The sequence below is a fragment of the Choristoneura fumiferana genome, chromosome 5 (genome assembly GCF_025370935.1).
Source record: "Choristoneura fumiferana chromosome 5, NRCan_CFum_1, whole genome shotgun sequence".
In the NCBI taxonomy this organism is placed as follows: domain Eukaryota; kingdom Metazoa; phylum Arthropoda; class Insecta; order Lepidoptera; family Tortricidae; genus Choristoneura; species Choristoneura fumiferana.
In genome coordinates, this window is record NC_133476.1 from 12,030,155 (window position 1) to 12,057,460 (window position 27,306).

The window sequence follows — 27,306 nt, forward strand, 5'->3', positions numbered from 1 at the left end:
CTACTACGAAACTCGAAGTTCGTATCGTACCATCCCTCTCGCTCTCATATTAAATAGTATAAGTGACAGAGGGACCGCACGACACGAACTTCGAGTATCGAAACTCGAAGTTTGTATCGTACTGTCCCTCTCACTCTCGTTGCCTCTCAGACGGCAAGATACGGAGTTCAAATTTTGCACTTCGTATTAAGTAAGTATAGGGCTCTTCATTGTTGTACCTATGGACCTCAAAGCGAACACGAAAGAACACGAGCCAATGAACGAACGTGGAACGAACATTTGCTACACTACCGGTAAGTCCGGACCGAATTGACTTCGATCGTAGTATAATATACTATAGTAGTGGAATTATCATGTGAGAGAAATAATATCGATGACTACCTATTCATTACCTATACATGAACGTAGTTAGATATAAGAATTTAAAAAATCGTCTAATTGTTAAAATGCAAATTAGTAGGTTTACATTATTAACCATCTGTCGAAATGTTCTCACGATATTTCATTAGTCAACCATAACTCTTGACAAACGTATTAATTCTTATGCGTGCAACTTTCTAATCGAATTTGCATAAGTAGGTAGACGTATTTTACCTAGTTAGGTACGTATAGGTATCGAACCACACGTGATGTTTATGACTAAGAGATGTACGGAAATCATCTCTTGTGTTCTTAGACTAGACTCATATCACCTTAAGTAGGTACTTCCTTCTTTCCTTCCTTGAAAACTAGGCAAATGACAAAAAACCGGCCAAGTTGCGCACCCTGCCTGGGATCCGTACTTTGTAGGTGTATCTCTATGAATATGCAATGTTATAATAGAGTAGACCCCTGTCTTCTAAGCAAAATTACGCAGTGCGGGGTAATTTTATATTATTAGTGACATAGACAGACAGACATACAATAAAAATAAGGTTTTTCCTACAGATATCGTAGGGTTTTTACAGACTTTTCTTATGGGTTGCGCTGTAAGTAAAGAGCTACCTTCATACGAATAACAAGTTTCACAAAATTAAACTCAAAATATTATACCTTATGTTATTTTATTTTATGCAAAAAACAGAAGTCCTGGGTAGGAATTTCGCTCATTATTTACTTTTAATTTACTTATACAGGTCTAGAATGATATCTTTATTTCAGCAGAAAATGTACGTAGGTGTATACCGCAGAGCTGAATCCACCTATTGTCAATCAGTTTTGTTTGTGTTGCTTATTGATACAAATTGTTCCGATAAAAACAATCAACAAGCATTGTGCTGCCATAACTCCACAGTTCTACACATAAACAAACATGGTCCTTTGAACCGGATATAAACTACTGAGTAATGGGCACTTAGAGGAATCTTGGCACTTATATTTTTCTAAGGATTTCGTATTGTGTACTGAATCTTCCAAGTTCAGGTACATTTTATACCTTAGGCTGCTATTTACTCTTAAACTACTAATAATTCTCAAGCAATCTAAGCCGCTATCATTTGTTTAAGTCGAGAAAAAAAACACCCCCACTTTACGTGTACTTATGGGAAAAAAAACCTTTTTTTTATTGTACCACTGTCGGCGTGACCGATATGTATATTCATGTCAAATTACAGCTTTCTAGTACTAACGGTCTCTGAGCTTACCCGCGGACAGACAGACAGACAGACATGGCGAAACTATAAGGGTTCCTAGTTGACTACGGAACCCTAAAAAGACTAGTTGGTAATAGATAGGTATGCATTTATAAACATTTGACCCAAAACTAATTTCCTGTTGAAAGCGAAACACGTTACCATGTACACTCTTATATTATTGTATTTCACAGTAAACGTCATAGTGACATCGCATTAATTAACAAGGAAAGTAGTAATGACTTATCCTTTGAAAAGGTTCCACGGTGGCTAAAAAATTAAATTCCTTGAATGTTACCTACTCGATCAAAGTGAGCTATTAAACATTTGAAACGAGAGTCAGCCTCGCTGCATTAGCGGCTTTGTCCGTAGTTAACCGCGAGCAGGGTCGCCGGTCAACGAGGTCAACAAACTTGTAGTCAATACAAATGGGTCAGTAGGAGCCAGTGCTTAGCAAAGTAGTTCAACCTGAAATCAGCTCTACGTCACGGCACTGTACTGGTTCAAATAGGCTCTTTTACTACCACATTTTTCTTTCATGTCAGTCGGTCATTGTACCTTGAAATTATCAGTTTTCTTAACTGCTAATGTAGGATAATGTGCAAAACAAAACTGGCAATGCCAACATTCTACAATTAGGATCCTACATTTAAGTGAGTAAACCTGATTAGTGTTTGTGTCTAGACTTAGTCAGCTGACAAAATGTCATGTTACCTTATCTGATTACTAATAGTAGGTAAAGGTTGGGAAGGAGTTTAGAGGAGTTTCGGCTGGGCTGCGGAGAATGTGAAGTAAATTATTATTAATATACTTAGTCAAACAATTTATTTATGAAACCAAATGTAGCGAACATACCGGCCACATGAAAGAAAAAGTCTTAAAACCTAAGTACCTACCTACTCGCGTTGATTTGGCTATCCATATAACAAAACAGCATATTATGGTTCCTAAGAAAATTTACATAAATGAGCCTTCGTTTCCTTGATTTGTTTTCAGACACTGAAACAGAAGGAAGCTACGCCAAATTCCTGAGAAGCTTCCCTAGTACCCGGTAGCACCGGTAGAGACGTACGTCTTAGTTACGTATTTGCGCGAGGGCTCAATGTCAAGCGAATTCGCTTGGCACTTTAGAATTTCGCTCTTAAAAATATGATTTCGTGAAGATCTATTAATATTGACTACGTAAATAGCGCCAACGTGTTGTGGGCGATGCGGGAGGTCGGACTCGGACCCAGCGTATTTTCTGTTGCGACTACGAATGAAAGCCGCTTTACTTACACTGTGTTTGGTTTGTTCAGTTACATACCAACCAAGTTAACTGTCGCAGCTTAGCATTGTACTATACCTACTTAAGTGTTAAGTAGAGTACCTACGATAATTATAACAGGCCAGCAAAAAATAAATGATATGTTTCTTCGTAACTATATATTTTTTGACACAGAGTAAATATTTGTTTGAAAATTTTGAGTTATTTATTTCATCCTTTTTCTGATGTTTAGCAATCTGTCTATCTATATAATTTGATTGTATTATAATACCTACAGGGTGAAACTTTGAAGGTGAAGAAAAATTTGTGTTTCGTGCTCAGTTAATGAGGGACAGTATTATAATTAAAAATTTGTTGAAAATAGGAAGTCTGAAAAAAAAATGCGGTTTCCATTTCCATACATTGTTCAAATTAATCACGAAGTCAGTTTATGGAAACCGCAAATTTCATCCACCAAATGAGTCAATGCATTATTGTCCAGCATTAACTGAGCGTGAAACACTAATTTATGTTCACGTTCAAAGTTTCAACCTGTACATCTGTTTATGTTATGTACTTATGTACGCGAATGTTCAGTGTTTTAATTTTTTAATTCATATTACATCGACTAAACTTCAACTTAATTATATGTATAGGTTATGGGCCACTACAATTTCATTTTAAATCATCAAACAAACCACTCGAATGGTTAATGCTATCTTCACTATATCCACCAATCTTCGTTCTATCTAGATAGTTAGGACTGTTGCAGAGAAGAGGGCTATTTGTGGCTGGGAAATTTTATTTGCGAGACACCGTATATCGATCAGTAGGTAAAATACTATTTTGTAACCGATAACTTACACTAAGGACACTGATTATGATAGAGTTCGGTGGAGTTGGTCAACCGTTTGATTGGACGTCTTGTAAAATAAATTTCAAATGATTTAAACAATTGAACGTCGGCTATGGCTACGTGGCAGGCTAATGCTGTGTTGAAGCAGATTGACAGACGTGGCGGAGACTCGATGGAAATTTATGGTTCGCGTGTATGAAGCAATCATGGAATGGGGCTGCGTGCTCTGGGTTTTTTGTAGGAATATGACTTAGCTTTCAACGATCTGTAAATTCTGTAATGTAGATTGTAGAATGTCTTGAATACCTGCATAGCCAAAGAGTAGAACTAAGGCATCATAAGTATTTATCATAAAGAAAGACTACAATTAATAAAAGACAATTACGCAAAACAATTTTGGGGAAGGCCTGGCTTATGTCCAGCAGTAGACGTCTTTCGCCTGACATGATGATGATGATGACGCAAAACAATAGATCGAAATGGGTTTTGTATGTTCGCCTAAAACTTTTTGTAGATCGGAGTTCAATATACCTACATATCCAGAAGCTAAATAACGACGATCTACTAGCGGTACCTACATATACATAAGTATGTGCTTTTAGTTACCTATCAAAAAGTCCAAGGAAACAAAAACGAACACGAACGGCAGTAATGTAATTCCAGATTTCAGCTGGATCACATAGAGTTATTAGAGCTATTTTTGCACTGTGTTAGAGAAGTTATTATTGGAATAGTAGACAAGCTTTTAGGTAGATACCTACGCTGTGTCTTAAAATAGCGCACCGTGACGTGTTTTGTCGTGTTCTGTGGGAATATTAAATTAACTAATTAAGAAACATAATTTCAAAAGGACTCTACTTATATGATCTTGCTCTCTACTGATAGGGAGAAAACTGATACTACTACTGATAGGCATAAGCTTGTGATGTGAGCCAAGTCGTACAGGTAGGTATAGTCACAGTTCCAAAACATTAGTTTTTTTTCTAAATTTGCTCATTGAATATTTACGCTAATTATTATTATAATTATTTGAGTTTTAATGACGGCAAACATTAGTCATTCGAAAAAGTTTTCTTTGCAAGTAGGCAGTCGTCTCTTACTGAGAGTTGCAGGAACCAACCAGTATAGATTCCTTTTATTTCATTTGCTTTGATACAGTTACCTGATTTCGCATGTCCAACCGGCACTTGAAATGATAGATTCTAACAAAAAGAGGAAATGTAGACTGTGAAAGAGAAATTGGTAATTGAATTTGTCCAAATTGGCGTCAACACATCCGACGCGTGATCAAGGCCAGAGAAACGATTCCAAATTATTAAATAAGTAATTGCACGCTTCACACATCCATAAAATACCTGCCTCTATATGCCTCTTAATATTACTGCTTATGGCAATAAAGTTCAAAATGGTACTTCCATAAAGTAAACCTCCTAACGAGCGTTTTAGAGAAAGTATACCCAACTATTACTGGAAATGGTCTCGGCGGACACTTGACCAGGTGTTGCTCGCACACATAAAATCATCCCACAATGCTGCAAATTATTTTACGTACGACTACTTCCGTAGTGGAACTTGATGTTTGCACGCGACGTAGGTACCTACTCGAATCTACTCTCATCACACTTTCTTTTACTTAACGCAGTGATTCATACCATAATAATGTATGATTGCCTATGTTATTTTATATAATTAAGTTCAATGCTTTTTAGACTTTCTTTTCAAAACAGGGGATTGAATCTTACCTACTTTACCTGCCTCTAACATAATCATCATTTTATTTTACTCATAATAAACTATTCAATTACGAAATGGTTTAAACAGTATACTTTGCAATTATGAGTCCAGATCAGTTGAGTCGGTAGGTGGGCTGATGTCCGATTGCCCGACCACACGCGTGCGCCGCCAAAGGCCGGGCCGGTGCCGGCGCGGGCGCAGCGTGCTGACGTCGTCTGACTCACACCACCCGTGTGAATGTCTTTTCGGTTCCTCATTTGGGTTTGTCATTGACTTATAATATCTGCCGCGTAATGTCCACGTTTTATGTACAGTTGTTTTTAAGCATTTCTTGATTTTATTTGTATTTGTCTTAAACTACACGTAACCCGAACCGGTCTATGCTCGCGGGATTTGCCGCAATGAGCAATACTGATGTCGTCATTTCATTCATTAAATATCATTCCGATTAAAGACCGGTTGTGTTACTCTTTCCCTTCAAGTTTTTTTAAAACATAGGTAGGTGGCAAAAATTAAGAAAACTTAAGCCAGAATGAATAAAGTAAAAGTTACCAATGTAAGAGTTACCAATCTCGGAATGAGAGGTGGTAATAAGCTGGAAACTTTTATTTTGAGATTATATAAAATGTACAAAGTCTTATAGAATCTCGTGTCAAATGTTATGAACATCAGTTTTTGAAAATATATCGCTTCCTAGTATTGTTTAGTTAGATGACATTTGCATTTAAGTAAGGTCAGCATCAAAAGTAGGTGCACACTTCTGAACTTTGTCGTTTTACAGCCACGTACATACCTACCTACTTAACATCGTATGTGCAAGATTGACACAATGTATTAATTTAATACAACACAGAAAAAGTGATCCGCTACGTTTGACGCTGACCATACCACAAAATTGTAGAGCATTAAATTATCTATCGTCTGAATTATTCTTATACACCCAGTTTTCAAGGTAGAGCTCGGAAAAGCGCAGCTTTCTCGTATCCTATTTATTCCTTATCCTAAAGGAATATTCGGAAAATATTAAAACAGTATTTGGCTTTGTTGCAGTGCGCGTGTTGCAGCAGCCGCTGAGTCGCGTTGCTCCGAAGACGAAGGGCTACGGATTAGCCCGAAACATGTCGAGCTAAACTCGATTTAAGACGTGAGTTATCCGGGTCATTATATTTAATACAGTATTTGGCTCTTCTAACTTGCTTTTAACTAACTTTCCACTTACATCAACTTCTATGCCAAATGTATTGTCTAATAACTTTGCAAGTAGTTACGGAGTTTGACCTTAAAGGTAAAACGTAAGTAAGTAAGTAAATCTTTTTTATTCCCTAATAAATGTTTTCCTCTACACTTAACTACCAGCCTAAGACGTAAGCACTTACCTACTTAATAAAAAAACAAAATTGAATATGATATGATTAATTGTTTCACCTTAAATATGTCTCCTATACTTATTTTAACACAGTATTTTACGAAGCCATTACTTCCATACAATTGACATTGGAAACAATGTGATTTTAAAACAATTTTTTGAAATATTTACAAAGATCATTTTTGAAATGTAAATGTAAATATTTTTAAAATTGATTTCTTGGGGTTGGATATGAGTCTATTACATATCATTTTAGGTATATTTTACAAATAATGATTCAACCACATCATATCTGGAGGATCCCCAACTTGGTATGTTTTAAAAATGATTTTTATTTTAATTAAAACAAGTGACTGAAATATAATGATGTGATACATTTTTAGAATCGGCTTAGTAAGCCCTTTCATTAGGTGCCATACAGGATAGGTTTCAGTTTTTTTTTGTTTCTATACAAAAAAAAAGATGACGTCATAACTGCTCTCCTTTTTTTGTGCTACGGGTCAAATTGATTCGTATGACCTAAAGATCAATCGTTCCGATTTGCAGCTTTTTTACTGAATTTCGGGGTGTACCTACATACCGCTAGCACTATAAGATGGCTGTGCATCAAATAGACTGCAATGCCATAGACATTGACCCACCGTATTGCTATGTTATCACATCATTGTTTCTTATGAGGATAGATGCTAAATAAAACAACAAATTCAATAAACATCTATATTATTCTATATGGAAGACATTCATTGTAGAGCAGTAACACAAGTTTTCAAAAGCTTCAATTATCTTAAAAAAACTTTATATATGTATCTCACATTCGTAGCTGTACCTACCATAGTACAACTTGTTATAAATAGAAGTGTCGGGACCGGAGCGCTGATATACGGAATATAAATTAACCACTACGGGCAAAAGTAGAGATGGCGTTACTATTCGTCGAAATAGGAAATATTGTGCGCCAAAATCTTAACGGCTTTATCTCGTGAATATTTTTTGTTATTATAATTATTGTAACAAAGACTCACAATGCAAACAATCTTAAATTTATAATATTTAGTTGACGTTCATGACAATAATATATTTTTTCTAACTCACGAACGCATTATTATAATTAATTACCTACACTGAATCAAGATCAAATCATTATTAAATGCGTAATAATAAAAAAATACTGTAAAATAGATCCTATATTCAAATAATACCATCTTATCAATAAAATTGACAGCTCTAAATAAAATAGTATAAAATAATACTGCGAAAAAATAATAAATCAATAGAAATCGACTTTCCTTCTTTACAGATCTTTTAAAGTTTTCCTTAGGGCATCCAAATAAATTTCAGCATGTTTTGGTTGGAAGATCAGCGCTGGTCGCAGTCGTATAGCATTTTCTCCACAAATACCTCCTAGTACACCTGTGAAACACATTCACGGTCTTACTCAGTGCAGTTAAAGACTAGAAATTAGGTAAAGTTTAAATATTGACCCAAGAGGGAAAACGCGCTTGGGCGTTTTCGTGTTAAGGTGTAAATAAGTTCTCTTTCTTTAAAATTTTGTAAAAAACTATGGTTTTTTCCTACTCAGAATCTAGAGCACCTATAGTTTAGTTCATAGTTAATTATAGTTAGAAGAGAGCTTCCGATAGTTTAAAAAAATTACCCAAAAAAATACAGTTTTGTTAGGTAGGTATGCTTTTTTTTTCATACACTTAGTATGGGCGTAACGAAACTGACTTATAAAATTTTGTATGAAAATTCCGTAGGGAACCCCTTTTTGGGCGTGTCCGACACTCTCTTGGCCGTTTTTTTCATAAAAAATATTACTTAATTTTCGAAGAATTTCGTATTTTATACGGAATCTTCCAAGTTTAGGTATATTTTATACCTTAGGCTGTTATTTACTTATAAACTACTAATAATTCTCAAGCAAACTTAGCCGTTGTAGTTTTCCTTGAAATTTTGATATACTTACTACCATCCTGATTTTTTCAAATTTTTACACTATTTTTTTTTAATTTTTACGGGGGAACGCTCGATTTTAATGAAAATTTGCACTTTAAAGTGGAATATTTCGCAAACAAATCACCGTATCGAAAAATCGTTTTAGCAACCCCCTAATGGTTTTAAAAGACCTATCCAACGATATCCCACACTATAGGGTTGAATGAGAAAAAATTACCCCTACTTTACGTCTATGGGAGGTACACTAAAAAAATGTGTTTTTTTTTAATTTTTAATTGTATTTTGTCGGCAAAATTTACTTATATATCCGTACAAAATTACAGCTTTCTAGCATTGATAGTCCCTGAGACAGACAGACAGACACAGACATGGCGAAACTATAAGGGTTCCGTTTTTGCCATTTTGGGTCCGGAACCCTAAAAATGGGGACGGAGTAGGAAAAAACCTATTTTTTTCCAAAATTGAAAAAAAAGAGTAAGTACCTACCTACACCTTAACACGAAAACGCCCGCTTAGCGCAAGAGCTTAAATAATATAGTTATAACAAATATAAAAATGTTTGCAAAAAAATTACTGACCTTTTTAAAGTAAATACAATGTAGTAAATAATAAATACAAGTATGTATAGGTAAAGCTACGAATAAATAATAAGACAACACAACAAGAAATATAAATAATATTTGTTCGTAGAGGTAAAGTGAGAATTTTTTTTTCATGTTAAAGTCTGTGTGACATTGACCTAAGATTGATTTTTACTTTGCTTTAGTAAAAACTTTTTTCACTACATCTATAAATGCAGTTGGGTTTTTTTTGACTTGTCAACCCCAAACTGCATTTCATACTCTCCTTTTAAAGCCTTTATTGCGATATCCCACATTTTTCATTACACCGCACCACTCCACTATTTTGATTTATTTTATCTGGTGACTCCATAAAGACGAATATAATGGCGTATGGCGTATCATTTTTCAAACTCTATTGAGCCGTTGAGTAGTTACGAACAGAACAGACATACAATATAAGCTTGAAACACACAGAGAGCAGTGGCCGGCGTCAGTGTGTTTCTAGCTATATTATATTCAGGTCATTTTAGACTACGCCGCAGTCGGGTAAAACTAGGCTAGTTAACTTATGGGATTTAAAAAAATATATATTTCTGTACACCTCTATGATACTCAAGTAGTTATTTATGTGGCTGGTGCATAATGAGAGGCATTAAAGTACGAGTGTGGTTTTATGAAACGAGCCGAAGGCGAGTTTCATAATAAGATCACACGAGTGTGATTTAATGCCTAATTATGTATAGCCGCATACATAACTTTATCTACATGCATATCATAAGTTTTCTATAATATGTTCAGATATGGCCTGTATTTTTAAGTTAGTGCTACTGATAACTAGTTTGAAGTACCTACCAAAGCTTAAATAAAACAGATAATAAAGAGCTAAAGTTTTATTTTTAATAATTATTATTATCTACATGCATGTCATAAGTTTTCTACAATATGTGCAGATATGCATTGTTAAAAAAAGTATTACCGATACTTTAATGTAAACATTAGGATGCACTGTACTTTAACGTGAACATTAAGATGCACCCGCAGATACCAGGTTTCTTAATAAAGGCCATTTGATAGTCGTTTCTAAACATATAATAGGGAAGTTATGATATGCATGTAGATAAAATATTTCATGGTTATATACGCAGGTTAATATTTAACTCTGTAGTTAAAACTGTGCATTAGGTATCAGTCTGTCATTCAGTCAGTTAGTCATGACGCTGTTTTATAGCTACTGATTGATCTATGTTTTATCCGTGAACGAACAATTGATTATGTGTACCTACAGTAATATTGCATTATGAGCTGTTACGTTTATTTGTTACATTTAGGGGCTTCATAACAATGGATGAATTGATGGAGCAGTCTCTCAGCTATTAGCATTTTTGACACCGGGGGTGAGTTAACAGTCAATAATTGGTGCACGTGGCGGCGTGCGTGCGTGGTGCGTGTGTAATCGACACATTTTTGAAGTTCGTACTTATTTCATAAGTCAGACATGTTTCCTATCAATAATAAACTGTTTTTTTATATTAAATTGCATTAGGTATTATTATTTGCGTTCTTAATTGTAATATTATTATTTTGCTATGTTTACTTACCCTTTTTCTTCAAATTATTATTTATCTTGTCTCGCAATTCAGTAGTTGGTGCATTGTATGCCAAGAACGTGCCACGACCTCGGACACTGTTAATGTGATTGGGAAATTCATTCTCAAGCTGATGTAATCCTTCTTTTAGCTTTAATCCTGTGCAGCCCACAGTGGCCAGTAGATTCTCTTGCATAATAACTTTAAGCACTCTTTCCAAAAGGATCAGTTTTCCTGGGTCACCCATCCAAGTGTTGAATACTCTATAGCCTTGTGCAGGTCTATAACCATATAATAAATAAAATCATTTAATCATTTGTCTCACTCAGGACTAAGCAAGCAAAAAATGGAGCGATTCTTTTAAAATTTAATGATATATCTTAACCGACTTCAAAAAAAGGAGGAGGTTATCAATTCGGTTTTATTTATTTTTTGTTTGTTACATCAGAACTCCGTCATTTATGATCCGATCTGAAATTTTTTTTTTTCGTTCGTTTAAGAATGCTTTCAATTAGGTCCCATAAGCACCAAATCAGGATCTGATGATTGGATCCTAGGGAAATCGAGGGAACTCCTCAAATATTGTAGGAACGCCTATGGTAATTTCGATATATTTAGGAGTAACTCGTCCATTTGCTCTTGAAAATCATCATTTGGTGAAGTGGAACTGATGATGAAGACCAAATTTGACCAATGGAGCGATTACTCAATAACAAGTACTTCACGGGTTGAATTTCAATTACTTTAACGCAGTTGCTAAGCAATTTAAGCTCATGGTAATTCATATGGTGAAATGGAACGGGTGCTGTGATGCACCAGGACTCCTCAATAATGAACGTCTCTGCATCGGAAAAAGCAATTTTTCGTAAAAGGTGACGAGCAGTTGACAATAAACTATAGCATCTTAGATCTTTTACACTAAAAAGCGTGAAAAAAAAATTAACTTCAGACTGGTAGAAAAATATTTTTATGGTTTTTTGTAGTCGGTTAAACTTTTTGTAAATTTTTTTTTTTTGCAAGATTTTTTTTTTTCAAGTCATCTATGGCATTAAATTTCGTTTCAAAAAGTCTATCAAACAGGATTATTCGCGGTAGTTCCTTTGAAAGGAACTAGTGCGTTTTTATTGTACTCCAGTATGAAAACAATCGCAGTAGTCTCTTCAAAGGAACAAGCCAAAGTAACTACCGCAAATAATCCATCAAACATACTAATTTAACATTTACTATAGAAGCATACCTACTTATTTAAAAGCTTTACGGAAGTTATGTTTTTGTTAAATTACTTAATCTGTAGACCTAAACTAATAGGTAATTGACAAATTAAGAACCTATCGATTATACCCACCAAAATAGACAATGACAGAACCTAAAAGAAAATAAGGTCAACCGGGGCTATGTCGTCTACGGGGCTAATGCGTCCACTCCAATTATCATAAGAAAATCATCCTTTAAAACTACTCAAGCCATTTTTTTAAAGGCTTTGGCACTAACAGTACAAAAAAAACTATCACTAGATGTCGTGGCCAAGCTCTTTTTTTTTCAAGTGTTCCGCCATCTTTAATGAGTCATTTCATTTCGACTCTTCTTGTGTGCCAACACGTGCATTTGTACCTAACAAAGTCTTAAGTGAATCGATGTTTCTTAAGTACTTTTGTTAATGCATTTGAATACACGTTGTTTTGATTATTTTATGTAATTAGCTTAAAACTTGCAGTTAATATGCAATTTAAAATTTGTTGGTTATGTTTTAGCTTCGGAGCTATTGCGTGCGTCTTATTGGGGCTATTGCGTCTATTGAAACGCAATAGCCTCATTTTCTCAGGTCCGAAACCTTTTATTTTAGGATAATATTATAGCTTTAAATCTAACTGTATATGTCTAATAAAGGAATAAATTTGTAATCTGTACCTACAATACTTACATATCTAGAAAACTTAGTTTGTTAAAAAAAGAACCCAAAAATTGCTAAGCTGTTTTGAATTCATGTCTGTTTGTCGGTTTGTTTTTATCAGCATCACGTTATAACTAATCAAATGAACAGATTTCAATGGATAATTTTTAAAATGGGAAAATTCCTCCTGTAAAGTGGGCATATTTTTGGAGGGGTTGAATTCTTTAATTTTATTTTAGGATAATATTATAGCTGTAAATATATCTGTTCATATGTCTAATTAAGGAATAAATTTGTAATCTGTACCTACAATACCTTCATATCTAGAAAACTTAGTTTGTAAAAAAAAGAAATGTAAAAAAAAATACTCGAAGCTATTAGGAGATAAAATTGTTTGGTACCCCTGGAATCTAGGAAGGGGCTAATGCGTCTATAAGAAACGAGATCTATTAGACGCTATAGCCCCGAATATTTTTGTTCAACTAATTACCCTAAACTAAGGCTATAATTTAGCGTACAACATAATTATAAACTTTGTCATGTGTGCTTTTATAAAATTATCTCGATTAAAATAATTCCGACCAATCCGATCACATAATACTAGTACTAAAAATCCCAGCTTTTACAGGAACTTAATTTAGACATAGAAGTTACATACATAAAATGGCACTAAAATATGAAATTAGATAAAATATTCTAGGTTGTATCATAAGTTATAGCTTTTAAGGATACATAGTGTGTTTGTTATAATCTAATAAATATGCGGTTTAAAGTATTGTGACGCATTCGCCCCGGTTGACCTTACCTGCCAATTAAATCACTTAATTTGAGATTCTCATAGATTTGCGATTAATGACAAACAAGCTTAACGACTTACACAAAAAAAATACTAAAAATGGAACCAACTACAAAAACCTCGAAAATAATTTTCTACTAGTTTGAAGTTGGTGCCTCAGCACGACTAGCACGAGCCAGCAGAAGTGGAACTATAGTCATCTACCTCACCTACATACTATATTTATTGGGCTTCAATCACTCCTGCTGGCTCGTGCTGAGGCACCGACTTCAAACTAGTAGAAAATTATTTTCAAGGTCTTTGTAGTTGGTTAAATTTTTTGTTAAAACAATTTTTTTCATGGTTTTTAGTGATTTGTAGCCAAAGTACATCTCACAACGATTCCATTAAGCCCAAACACGGCACAGTTATATTACTTTATAACAGAGTGCCGGTACCTACGGTCTTCTTCATCAGATCCAGTTCACCAAATGATACTTTTTGAATGTAAATACTTGACTTGGTGTTAAAAATGTCAAAATCGCTATAGGTGTGCTTTTAAAATTTGAGGTTGCCCTCGATTTCCCTAAGATTCCATCATTAGATCCTGAATTGGTGTCAATGGAACCACCTTGGAAGTATGTATGTCCTTTAGAACAAAAAAAGATTTTTTAAATTCGGCCCACAATTGGCGGAGTTATCGCGTAACAAAGACACAAAAAAAATACAGACGAATTGAGAACCTCCTCCTTTTTAAAGTCTGTTGAAAATATAGTAAAATATTGTAATTGGTCTTAAAATGCCTCATTCTACGATAATTTCTAGATGCAGAGAAGTCGAATGTTGCCATATCTGAACATACCTGAACTCTGGCAAGGAGAAATAGCCTCCAGTCAGCATTTTCTTGCTGAACGTGACTATGTCAGGAGGCGACGTCAGTTGGAAATGTTCGTGGCACCACATCTTGCCGGTAGGACCGCAGCCGGTTTGCACCTCGTCTACGATGAAAGCGACTCCACTCTGAAGAAAAAAGGAGAGTTAAAGCTAAAAATATAGTACCAATTTTTGTAGATCTAGGCAATTTTTGATATGTATCGACATAATAACCTGGTTACTTCGCAAGAACACACTTATTTTAATGCTGCATGTTTTTGAAACCTGCAAAAGTTTTTAAAAAGCGAAATCTAACCTGTTTGCATATTTGTTGAAGACATTGGAAGAATTCGGGAGACGCTTCATGATCTCCTCCTTCTGACTGAATCGGCTCAACCAGAACGCCTGCTACTGGTCTTCCTCCGTCTCTGCGTCGTTGTATGATATCTGCCACTTTTTCAAGGCATCTAAGTATGAAAGTATATTTTAAGAGGGCGAAAGATTATAATTTAATCTTGGAAATAGATTGTTGATCAAGTAATTGTGAGCAGCTAAGTGGAGAGTGCCATTATGAAACATATTTTAAACTAATTACTATTAGTATGCCATATTAACAAGTTATGTTTGTTAATGGAGGCAGTCAGGAGATATCTGATAAAAAAAACAACAAGTGCAAGCATCTGTTCAAGCAAACCATTATTTTCTAACCTTACTTAAACTTATATTAGCGGTTTGTGCTATATTAAGACTTGTAATTTTACATTGGTTAAATAAATTAGTTGTTCCTCCGCTATCGATTTCTCAGTTTACAATTATTTGATTCAAGCAATGAGGGATATCGTTTTTTGTCTCACTAGATGGCGCACTGTTGCGTGAGGTTTTTAAGTATGTCTTTCAAAGTCTGATATTACGGGCTTGAAAACAAAGTTTAGATTAAAATCATATTTAATACACCTTAAAACCGTACCATAAAAATATCGAGCATGCCACAGTGTTGCATAGTCCCCGTTTTGTTCGGGAAAAAAGGGAGGACAAAGGTTTCCGAAAGACAAAACTGTCTCAAAACACAGACATTCATTGCCCCGTAACGCATAATTGCCATAATTAATTTCAGATATTGCAAAATATTCACAAAATTATTCTAATTATAAATAAACCCGCGTAGGTCACCCAAAAACTATGAGATTTGACATTTCGGAGACCTCACGCTACACTAGCGCCTCTAGTGGCGAATTCATACGCGATAGCCCTCATTGATATTTATTTAAGCAGATAAAACTCTATTTTTTAATTTACACTCAAACTTTTCATAACCAAGCTATTTAAACACTATCAGTTTGAAGGTATAAAAATCTCAAAAATCAAAAGAACATCTTCAGTCATAGACAAAAGCTTGGGATAATTATTGCTGGCAAGAGACGTGAACGACATGCAAAGTTTCCAGCCTTGGCATAAATAAAGCAGAGTGATAGGAGAAGCAGAACGAGTCTTAGCCTAAGAATCCTCCGTGAAACTCCGCGCCTACTTATCTGTTACTTTATCGAAATTGACTTACATATAAAACTAGCTTTTACACGCGGCTTCGCACGCTTAAACTATTTGGTCTGGTAGTTGCAATTGAAATTTTCGGGATTTTACAAAATTCCCCTGGAAATTTCCAAAATTTATATCGTGGTCTTCAAAATCAAAGTCAAAATATCTTTATTCAATTTAGGCTATAATATAACAAGCACTTACGAATGTCAAAAAAAATAGCCTATGTGTTATTCCAGAGCCAAAATGGCAAAAACGGAACCCTTATAGTTTCGCCATTTCTGTCTGTCTGTCCGTCCGCGGCTTTGCTCAGGGTCTATCAATGCTAGAAATCTGTAATTTTATTGTAATTATATATACACACACCGACAAAATGGTAAAATAAGGGGCTGTTTCACCATCCATTGATTAGTGTTCACTGGCGGTTACGTGTGATGCCGTCTCTATTTGTTTTGTTTGAACAGACGGAGACGGCATCAAATTTAACCGTCGGTTAACGCTAATCAATGGATGGTGTTACAGCCCCTAAGAAAATTAAAAATAAAAATTTTATTGTACCTCCCATAGACGTAAAGTGGGGGTGTTTTTTTCTTATCCAGGGTGGAAAGTTGAGATGGGGCAGCAATACTGGGTTAAGACTAGTTAAAATACTTTAGGTAAAATTTTCAGTTTTTAGTTGTCTACATACTGTTTAATTTTCTTTAAGCATAAGGATTCATATTCGTAAAAAAACAACATGCGAAAGTTTCACTTTGCAAATTAGTACCCTACGAACTGTATGGAAAAAGTTTTCTTTGATTTGTGGGTGTTCTACTACTCTAACCTTAGTTGGTCTCAAAGAGTGATCCTTGATAGAAATGGGACCGATTGATAAGTGCTTTTTATAGCCTAAATTGAATAAAGATATTTTGACTTTGACTTTGTTTTTTTCGGCATATCACGATGTGCCCGGTATAGAGCTAGGAATATCGACGAATGTGTTGCTCTAATCGATTTGCCGTATTGTTTCTCAGGCAAATCGTGTTATACCTGGCCACCTTTTAGGCATATCATAAAATAGCGCCATTTCAAGATATGCCTAGGAATTTCGTGATCTGGCGGATTTTACGATCGGCCGCCGACATCTATAACGAACAGCGATGTGGAAGGCAAAGGGAAAACCACCGCATTAATTTTCTCAGGACAATCATTATGGCTACGAGTAGCTAATACAACACAACGGCCCTCACTCCCCGGCAGGCCTTAAATGGTCAGAGGGTGCTAAGAATCCCCGGGTGTGCCGTGAAGATTGCAACATGGAACGTGAGGAACATGTACAAATGCGAAAAGTATAAAAAGGGTCTAGCAGGCTAAGCTAACAAGAGTGGCCCCCGCAACGGATTTGGTTGTAATTTGAGGTACAGTAGTGGCAGGACCTAAGAACACTGTATGCGTAATGTCAGCCTTCGATCTTCCTTTGTTTCAGACTTATTCACGAACATGTCAAGAAATCAAGGTAATTTTTAAACTGTTATTTGCTCCCTTGTGTATTGTGCTTGCCCCATTTTATGCTCCTTAATTCTGAATTTATTTGGTTACTCTCACTTGCTTGGTTTAACTAAAATAACAGTTTAAAAATTACCTTGATTTTTTGACATTTTCCTGATTAAGTCTGAAACAAAAGAAGATCGAAGGCTGATATTACGCATACAGTGTTCTTAGGTCCTGCCACTACTGCACCTTAAATTACAACCAAATCCCTTGCGGGGGCCACTGTTGTTAGCTTAGCCTGCCCTTTTATACAAGAGTTGCAGCGGTATTTTTGTGTTCTTGGATTTGTCTTCGTCAGGAATAGGATGATAAGTAGTAATAACATTAAAAAATTGCCGAAAAAGTAAAATAAAAAGCATTTTCCCATACAAAATGTTTATGGGTTTCGTAACTGTCAGTTACAGACCACATCCCCACACACAATAACTTACTTATTTAATATTATATTTGCCTAGAAAAATATTCATGTTCAATGTTAAAAATAAACGTATAAAAAAAGTAATTGCGTTAAAATTTTTAGACCCCATGAGTAAGCTATTTGTTTAAGTCATATTTGGATCAAACAATAGATAGAAGCAGAATTTCACGATGGAATTTTTCACTATATTTTTATGTGAATGCTAGTCAGTAAAAATACGACTGCAATAAAAAATCATAATCTAATGTAACTAGCTAAAACGAGATTCATTTAGTCCCGCAGTCCACTATTACTCTACAAACTGCACCATTTTCTTTGCAAAGCTTTATTAAATCGACACAAAACTTGCAAATAGCGTAAAAGTCATGCAGTTTAAAAAATGTTACTGCACCCAGAATACTGGCGTCATGCTTCAACTTTTCAGTAAACAACATAACAGCGGATTTCCGACGTGGGGAGTAAAATAATTCGGAAAATCGTCTACAAGCCTGAAAAGAACAGATAAAAGAAAGAAATATGAAAGAAGCTTGTCAAACAATAAATCGCTTGTCTATAACTTCCTGTGATCGAATTCCAGTAAACTTTCGCGCTTACATAAATATTTGCAAAACACATTATTTCATAATAATAATACGTCAAATATACACTTCACGTGTTATTATCATAAAAATGTTAAATGTTAGGCATCAATCGCGTATCATCACGTATCTCATACGCATTTGATACCCAGACATTACGAGCAGTGTATTATGAAATCCAATGTATGCATATTTGAAACAATCTTATAATTAAGATCTTAAGGCTTGTTATTGCGCGAAAGCGCACATGGAATCAACCATTTTTAACTTAACAGGCTTTGAATAAATAAAGTCAAATTAAAAGGCTGACTTTTCTTATATTGCTTTGTCATACTAAAGTAAAAAAGCGACGCAGCGTCTGCTTGGGATGACCCGACAAAACTTACCCGTTACGTCTCGCATTCATTTAAGAGCGTTTATACCTGTTGAGCTGGCAACGTTGCTTTTTTTTTAGTTTTTCTCGATTATTCCACTTAATTGTGTCTACTCCAATATGTTTATTAACGGTTTTTAAAGAAAATAAAAGTCTATCACGCATAATTATTGGAGCAGACACATTCAATTATATACAGTTCTATCAGACCACATTTTTATTTTTCATTAAATTTTTATGGAATAATCGAGAAAAACTAACAAAAATGCAACGTTACCAGCTCAGCAGGTATAAGGGCATAGTTAACCCTTAATTTGACAAAATTTTAAAAGTTTATGATTTAAACCTCGTCGTTACCTTATAGTCCGAAACATTCTACATTTAAAAAAAATACAAAAAGATAGTCTTGAATCATGTTCATTGTTGTGGCATAAACTGTCAAATTAACGGTTAAGGAAAAGTTAAATATTGTCAGCTTTGTGACGTTTTATTCCATGCAGGAGAAAATCGTCACAAAACTGTCAACTTTTAACTTTACGCCGTACATGTTTTAATGAAAATAAACACTTAAGAAACTTGAGTAAACGCGTCAAGCGAACACCGCACCGCGTCTACAGCGAGGCAAAGTCTTAATTAATATTGCAAGTTTTTAGTACACTCACTATTTATATTTTTTGGAAACAAATATTTAACATGGATTGAATGAACAATTTCTTCATAATCCTTATCAATAATGTCATGTGCATGCATTATATTTAGATAAGCTTTGTTGACATTACACAAACCTTTTGTCTTCAAGATGATTTTCACATGCATTTTCGTTAAGAGGGTATTTGTATCTTGGGAATGGAGCCACTGGCCAGTCGAATGCGGGACAGTCCAATTTATGTATCGGTTTCGACCTCGTAGTAGACAACGCGCCAAAAGTGCGACCATGGAAACTTCCCTGGAAAATAGAGCAAACTTAGTTATTAGACTTGAGACTTACTGAAATTACGGGACGGCTAGACTTTTCTATTCATAATGAAAATCAAATACGAGGTCTCTTTAAATTATTAAGAAATATTACATAAAATTACTATTTTACTCTACCTACTGGTAGGGTCAGTTTGAGTGAAGACTGAACAGGACAAACCTTAACAGGGGTATTCAGTCAGACTAACCCTGACACTGACCTGCTGAAATATTCCATAATAATTTAAAGACCTGTATAGTATATGTGTATGGCTTGTTGTACAGTCGAGGAAACTGAACCACGTGGCAGGGTGGAACCTTTGTGCTGCTAATATCATGTTGACATTTCATACAACCAAAGAATTCATAGCGAAATTGATTATTAAAAGGTTTCACCCTAGTACGTGATACAGTTTCCTGGACTGTACATTCTCAATTTTTCATCCTCCAAAAACATTTTTATCAGGGATGTTACGGAGCTCCGGTTCAGTTTCCGTTAAGTCGGAACTTCCGTTTGGTATTACACATCCGTTTCGGTTCCGGTTCCGTTACTTTGGAAACGGAAGTTATATCGGATCAGCGGATGTCAATGCTTAGCCCGGCGGCGGGACATGAGCGGCTTTAATCAAAAACAAACAGGTTTATACCAGTCATTCGCTCATCGCCCCGCTTGCCCCGTGCTGCACTAATATCTCGTCCACCTATCTCTCAGGCTCCGATTCTGGTTCCGGTTCCGTTTTCGATTCCGATGCCGTTTCTCGTTCCGATAAACTAAATTTAAACATCTGGTTCCGCATTCGGTTCCGATAAAACCACATCAGTTACATCCCTGATTTTTATAAAGTTATGAATGAGTGGAAGAATCGAATCAAAGGTTATCAAAGGTTAGCCTACCCAACGAAGACCAAAAACTGCCTCTCAGGGGAAAAAACTCGTGTATAAGCGAATTTTGACATAGTTGTAGGGAGTGGTGTTTTAAACCACATACTAAAAGTACTGATGGGTGGGGGTGGAGCTAACTTTTGTAAAGGTCCTATTTTTTAGTTTTCCGTAAATAACTCGTAAACGCTGACCCACAGCAAAAATGTTCTAAGACATACATAAGTAATCTACATAAAATTCTCTAAAAAAAGATTCTATACATTTTTTCTCTGAGATCAATATTTCACGAGATATGGCGGGAAGAAGGTGGACAATAAAAAATAAGCACATTTCTTTAAGTATAGAGATGGATGGATGTTTGTTATGTTTTGCCATACAGGTAATAAATACATACCCTGGATCAACATACGTTACGTTCCCGTCACCTACCATACCTTTTCCTAAGTAATCCGTTTCTCAAAATGTGCTTCTCCCAAAAGATACGTTGGTATTGATATCCGTTCCCCAAAACATCCGTTGTTAATAGGAACGTACTCGGTATTGTATTTATGAAACCTCTTTACAATACGGAAAATGATAAACGGATCTTATGGCATACAGATGCTACGAGAAACGGGTTTTATGGTTTACGGCCGCTATGAGAAACGGATAAATAATAATAATAATATCGGGACACTTGACACCAATTGATCTAGTCCCAAACTAAGCAAAGCTTGGACTATGGATACTAGGCAACGGATAAACATACTTATATAGATAAATACATACTTAAATACATATTAAACATCCAAGACACGAGAACAAACATTTGTATTATTCATACAAATATCTGCCCCGGCCGGGAATCAAACCCGGGACCTCAAGCTTTGTAGTCAGGTTCTCTAACCACTAAGCCATCCGGTCTTTTGGGAATACTGGTATAATGGGAAACAAATCTTTAGGGATACGGATGCTACGAGAAACAGGTCTTTTGGTATACGGACGCTATGAGAAACGGGTCTTTTGGCAAATGGTTGATTTAGGAAACCGTTATTTTGGAACGGGTGTTTTGGGAAAAGGATGGAACGTTCCGAAACCCACCAGCTTTGCCATACTTGTCACCTAAAGATGTCATGTAAAAAATTTAGGCAACCTGGTAGATATCGAGTTGTTACAACGCCAAAATATAGCTTAGCTGCTAGTAGGTAGCTTTTACAATCAAACTATTCAAATTCTTAATTTCTAATCTCTTTCCAAATTCTTTATAAAAGAGGGGGAAAATGAGCATGCGGGTCACCTGATAGGAAGCAATCACTGCCTCCCATGGCATGGCCACCCGCAACACGATTAATAGGGAATATTACTGCAATTTTCTACAGCGTTCAGTAGTTTTTGAATATCTTAAATGTCCGTAGGATGCCATAATATCATATTATATTAATATTTTTTTTGGAAATATAGCTCTAAGGTTACTATCGATGTAAATGTAACGTTATTTTGTTACTAATAAATATGTCATGATTTCTATAGGTACTAACTCTTTGGTCATGAGGGTACAATGTCATGGCGGTTTGCGCTAGTGTCGCCCCCTGCGCAGAGCTTTACGTAATATTCCGTATCACGGTAAAATATTTATTTTGTTATTTAACTACCTCAAAAGACAGAATAGCCAAATCCGGCGATCCTGGGGCCTTATTCACCATGCACGAACTCATTTCTTCGGGCGTAAAGTCCAATTTTTCGCCGCGCTGCTTTGTGCGGTACCACATGAATACCGCTTTGTAAGCATTTTCGTTAGAGCAAGAGCCACACATCATCGTCGAGACGTGAGTCATACCCATCGGTGCAACCGGCAGGAGGATGCTTCGGAGTTTGTCCGGCCAGTCGGCCCCAGGAAACACGCCGAGTGCGGGGCGATTGACAAGTGCTTTCTGAAATAAGACGAAACAGAGGTATTATGTAACACACTCATTAACACAATCGTTTCTGCTTCTTTCTGTCAGATGGGTACAAGAAGAGAGTAGAGTAGAGAGATGGTGAAAGCGACCGCAAGTGCCCGCGCGTTAGACAATATGTCCACTGGTCACAATTTCCAATTGTATTTTTATATGAAATACTAGCCTTTACCCACGGCTTTGCACGCGTATACCATTAAGTCCAGCACCAGCAGTTGAATTGAACTTACGGGATGATACTGAGTTCTCATAGGAATTCTCGAAACTTTTGCAGGTGGGAGGACCTTGTGCAAGGTCCGCCCGGATTGCTACCACCATCTTGCTCGCTAATCCTGCCGTGAAGCAGCAGTGCTTGCACTGTTGTGTTTCGGCGTGGAGAGTAAGACAGACGGTGAAATTACTGGCACTTGAGGTATCCCATCTTGGGCCTCTAGGTTGGCAACGCATCTGCAATCACCCTGGTGTTGCAGGTGTCTATGGGCGATGATCTTACCATCAGGCCCACTTGCTCGTTTGCCATCCAGTCGAATAAAAAAAAAACTTAATTGCAATGTCGTGTAGGTACAGTCACCCGTTTTAATATTTGCCACAACAAAGTGCTAGTGACTGTATAATACCAGTGGCGTAACTTGTCCAGACGGGCTCCGTGTCGATATTTCTTGGGGACCCTAGCTTTTATCTAACTGCGGCGAATTTTACTAAGAGTTCGGGGCCCCTGTAACCGAGGGGTCCCATATCTTTGATACTGTGTATAATAGAAACGATTTGTGTGCACACCATTGTGACACCTACTTACGGTAAAATCTTTATGTATGATGTATCATAGGTATATTTATTTCGGCTATTGCAATAGAAAAAGCGTCACCCGCCATAACCATCTTCTTATCCGACCGTTATTGCTGACAGGTGGTGACTCGCCCTGCACTAAGTGGACCCCGTCTTGCCATCGTAAAGATGGCCGGAAGCAACACGAGGGTAAGGGCTCAGAGGTGTCGGGAGGTGTGCTGCGCTTTCTCCGAAGTTACTCGCGGCGTTATGCCCTTTAACACTTCCACCTCTTCTTATTATTTAAATTATCAGGCAGGCAGTTGGCAGCAACTGATAGGTGCCTGTATCTAACTGTTTATTGTGTGTATTGTTTAACATGGCCTTAAATTTACCTCAGTCAAAATACTTACAAGATTATGTTCATCATCAAATGCCTTCAATAATTCTGGATGATTGTACCCAAGAGGTACCGACGATATCTGAGTAAACGCATCCAAAAATACGTTCCCGTCGACATCCACGAAATAGTTGCCATAGCTTTTATCGTAATCAGCAAACAGTTGTACAGATGAAGCTTGCTGGAATAGATATAGTCATACATTTGAGAATAACAATCAGATACCTATTTTCAAGTTCATAGCAACAAAGTAAATGATGAGAGATAAAGAGATTGCAGATACATACATCTAGTATATTCTGACATAGGTAGGTACCTACAACATGAATGTTTTATATCAAGATTGTCAACAAAAATGTTTATATTTAAACTTTATTATTATTAAGTACTCGAGATAAATCGTCAGTTGCCAATGCCATTGAATGAGATAAGAAAATATTTGAAAAGGTACCTAAGTAAAGCTATATTTGTAAGTTTATTCATCAATTCTTCCCTAATTATCAGATTTTGTAAAATTAGTGAGTCTATAATGCACATTTTCCACCTATAATTGAAATCAATGTTATTTCATTCAATTTACAGTTTCGAAACTTATGTGGCTCAGTAAATATTAAAATACATGTGCCTTACTAGGTCCGAGACGTAATTTCATCAAAGGATAACGATTACCTACCGAACCTATTTCAGTTCTACCCAATAACACTCCTACGACAACAGAATCACAACGCAACGCGCGACATTAATATTTATAACGATCACCTTCAATTCATAGCCATTTATTCAATTGAAAATAAATTGAGTAGAATGAATGGAGCAGAGGGCCTACCTAGTGGCATAGTTTTGATGAATAATTATGGTACATTGTATTTTAACCTTTTCACCACCAGTCATCCAGTCGTGACAGCCAATGGAATGCCTCACACGCCACGGTCATCTATATATGACCAACACTCAACTCAAAATTAATCCTTCTGCAATGGAATTAAAAATCAAGTTGTTTTGTCGCTGGTTTTTCTGTGGCGTACAGAGCATGTCACCTTGTTTGTTTTGTGGCAGTGAAAAGGTTAATGGGTATAACCATAGCCAGTAGGCTATGGTACTTAGTATAGTGCTTAGAGAATCTGACTACAAAGTTTGAGGTCCTAGCTCAAATACATGATTTGATACAGATCACAGATGTACATAAATATGAATGTTTGTTCTTACATCTTGGATGTTTAATATGTATTTATGTATTAGCTTTTGCCTGTGATATACATGTATACAACATATTACCAACATTTTTTTTCTTTCTATGCAATGTTCCAAGATAAACCTATTGTATTTATGTTGTCTACAGGGTATTAAAATATCTCCGTACTAAATTTAATCTAAACCAGTTCAATGGTTTAAGAGTGAAGAGGTAACAGACAGACAGAATATGTATGGATGTAATATAAATTGCTACTGACATACATAATGTATGTTGTAGTTGTCTAAATATTGTTTGTATTATTATATTAAACAGGCTCATTACACCAGAGAAGTACCTACTTACCCTGGATTAGCTAGAGTAAATTGCTAACTAAGTAAGTGCCTGATCTAAAAAAAATTAAAGCAGGCAAAAGAGAATTATAATGCTGGATATTTGCAACATTGAATTTGGCAACCCCTTTGAAGTACTGCCCAGGACTCTTGTCCTGTTGTTCAACCCCAAATCTAGAAGGGGGGGGGGGAGTCAGGGATCTTTACCTAAAGCAAGTTTTTTCTAAAACCATTTAAAGAAAGAAACCATGTCTTACAAATATGTTATTAGTTACAAATGGAAGTAGGTATCTGCAATATTATGGAAAGCTAACTAGCTTTAGTAGTGCCTTATATTGGGTATGTACTCATGTCACTCACTCATGTCTTGTTTTGTGATGCCCATACTTCTACTTAAGGTAAATTACTTAACTATTAATTTAGTTTTTAGAAGATTCTTAAAATGTATAGGTATCTACACATTTTTGGAAGATAATCAATGTTCATTAATTAGATTTAAGAAATTACCTAAACATTGTAATATTGCAACACCCTTACTGGGTAGTGCTACTGTAACATGTACATACTGTGCAATTTCATTAAATAAACAAATAAATTTTTGTATGATGGCAAATTTAGAGAGTTGAAAGATAAATAAAATGTTGCATACTTACCTATAGTTTATACGGATTAGTTTTAAAAGATTAAAAATACAGTAGACATCTAAAAGTTAGGATAAAAGTAATCTAATTTTTTTGTTAAATATTTGAAGACAGTCAAGGAAAAGGTCACTATCTTCTTCATTTTATATCAAAGTTTATTGAACATTATTAAGACATACCAAAAGTTTAGGGATCAGTTATACCTATCCCTTATTGCCTAGATACAGTAATTTACTGAAATAACCCATAGCATCCTGTATATTATAAAATAACAGTTTCAACACTGACCTGCATAGCATTAAGTTCTTTCAACAACTGCTGCGTTTTGGGTCCAGGAACAGATGTTTTGATACATGGTTGCTCAGGTTCTTTTTGAAGAGTAACAGACAAGCTCCTGGAATCTAATTTTTGGCAAAAGATAAATAATTAAGAATACAAATAAATAAATAAATAAGTACTGTTTCTTTCTACTCAGGTAAAAAAAAAATTAAGACTGAATGTAACAAAATATTCATTTAGCATAGTAAAAAAAATCGTTTGTTTACATGTCTCGAGCCTTACATAATGAGTTAAGGCTTTTGAGCACAAACTTATGTAAATGATATAATGAATAAGACAATTAAAACAATAAATGAAAAATAAGCAGCATTGCACTTACACTTTATCGAAGGCAATAAGACATTTTCAGCAGCCTTCGCTAGTCGGAACATGCTCATTCCTAAACTTCCTCAAGTATATGCAAAGATTTTGATTTTATTTAATTAATCGAATTAGAATACAAAGAAACGGGCACAGTAGTATCCGTCAAAAACCTATTACAAAATTTTGCCACCACAGCCACCTGATTCACCTGAAGACCTACCTACCTACCTATTGAAAAGTCGACTGACTGACTGACTGACTGAATGGGAAATGGGAGAATGAATGGGAAAGGGACAGTTGGACTGAAAGAAACAGTGAGTTGAGTAGTGTGAAAGAAATAATCAAGCAAAGCAAGCAATACATGCGCGATTTGTGCGTTGAGATGTTGAGATATCTCAAATATGACAGTACGTACCGCCAAACGCCAAACTAAAGTAGTATTTATTTATTTAATTGAGTTTTCCCTATTTGCCTTTTAGCTCAATTGCTGGAATATTTTATGACTACTACCAAAATGGACCAGTAAGTTGTAAAAATTTTCAATATTTTTCATGAATGTTAAATTTAATTTAGTTTCATATAAATTTTTAAGTTGGTTTCTTTTGTATTACTTAGTCTGTGGGTGGACGTAGAGTGACGTAGTGTTGCCGGATAATCGATTATCAATTAATTAATT

At 35.6% G+C, this 27,306-nt stretch overlaps 1 protein-coding gene and 1 long non-coding RNA gene across 3 annotated transcripts; one reads left to right on the forward strand and one right to left on the reverse strand.

The window, feature by feature from the left end:
- The first annotated feature begins 122 nt into the window (after positions 1 to 122).
- On the forward strand, positions 123 to 23,829 carry LOC141428142 (uncharacterized). 2 transcript variants are annotated; one of them, XR_012451402.1, is made up of 3 exons: positions 123 to 293; positions 6,497 to 6,590; positions 14,409 to 14,496. It is a non-coding gene; the product is annotated as an uncharacterized lncRNA (long non-coding RNA). The 2 variants fall into 2 exon arrangements; XR_012451401.1 differs by lacking the exon at positions 14,409 to 14,496 and adding an exon at positions 23,565 to 23,829 and having other exon boundaries at positions 128 to 293.
- On the reverse strand, positions 7,516 to 26,880 carry Gabat (4-aminobutyrate aminotransferase). Its single transcript, XM_074087907.1, has 9 exons — positions 26,647 to 26,880; positions 26,277 to 26,389; positions 23,837 to 24,004; positions 22,356 to 22,634; positions 19,674 to 19,834; positions 14,773 to 14,923; positions 14,446 to 14,603; positions 10,930 to 11,198; positions 7,516 to 8,222 (listed from the first exon to the last, which is right to left on the reverse strand). Exons 1-9 carry the CDS (start codon positions 26,702 to 26,704, stop codon positions 8,104 to 8,106), a joined length of 1,476 nt encoding a protein of 491 aa, XP_073944008.1. The 5' UTR covers positions 26,705 to 26,880; the 3' UTR covers positions 7,516 to 8,103.
- Positions 26,881 to 27,306: the final 426 nt, after the last annotated feature.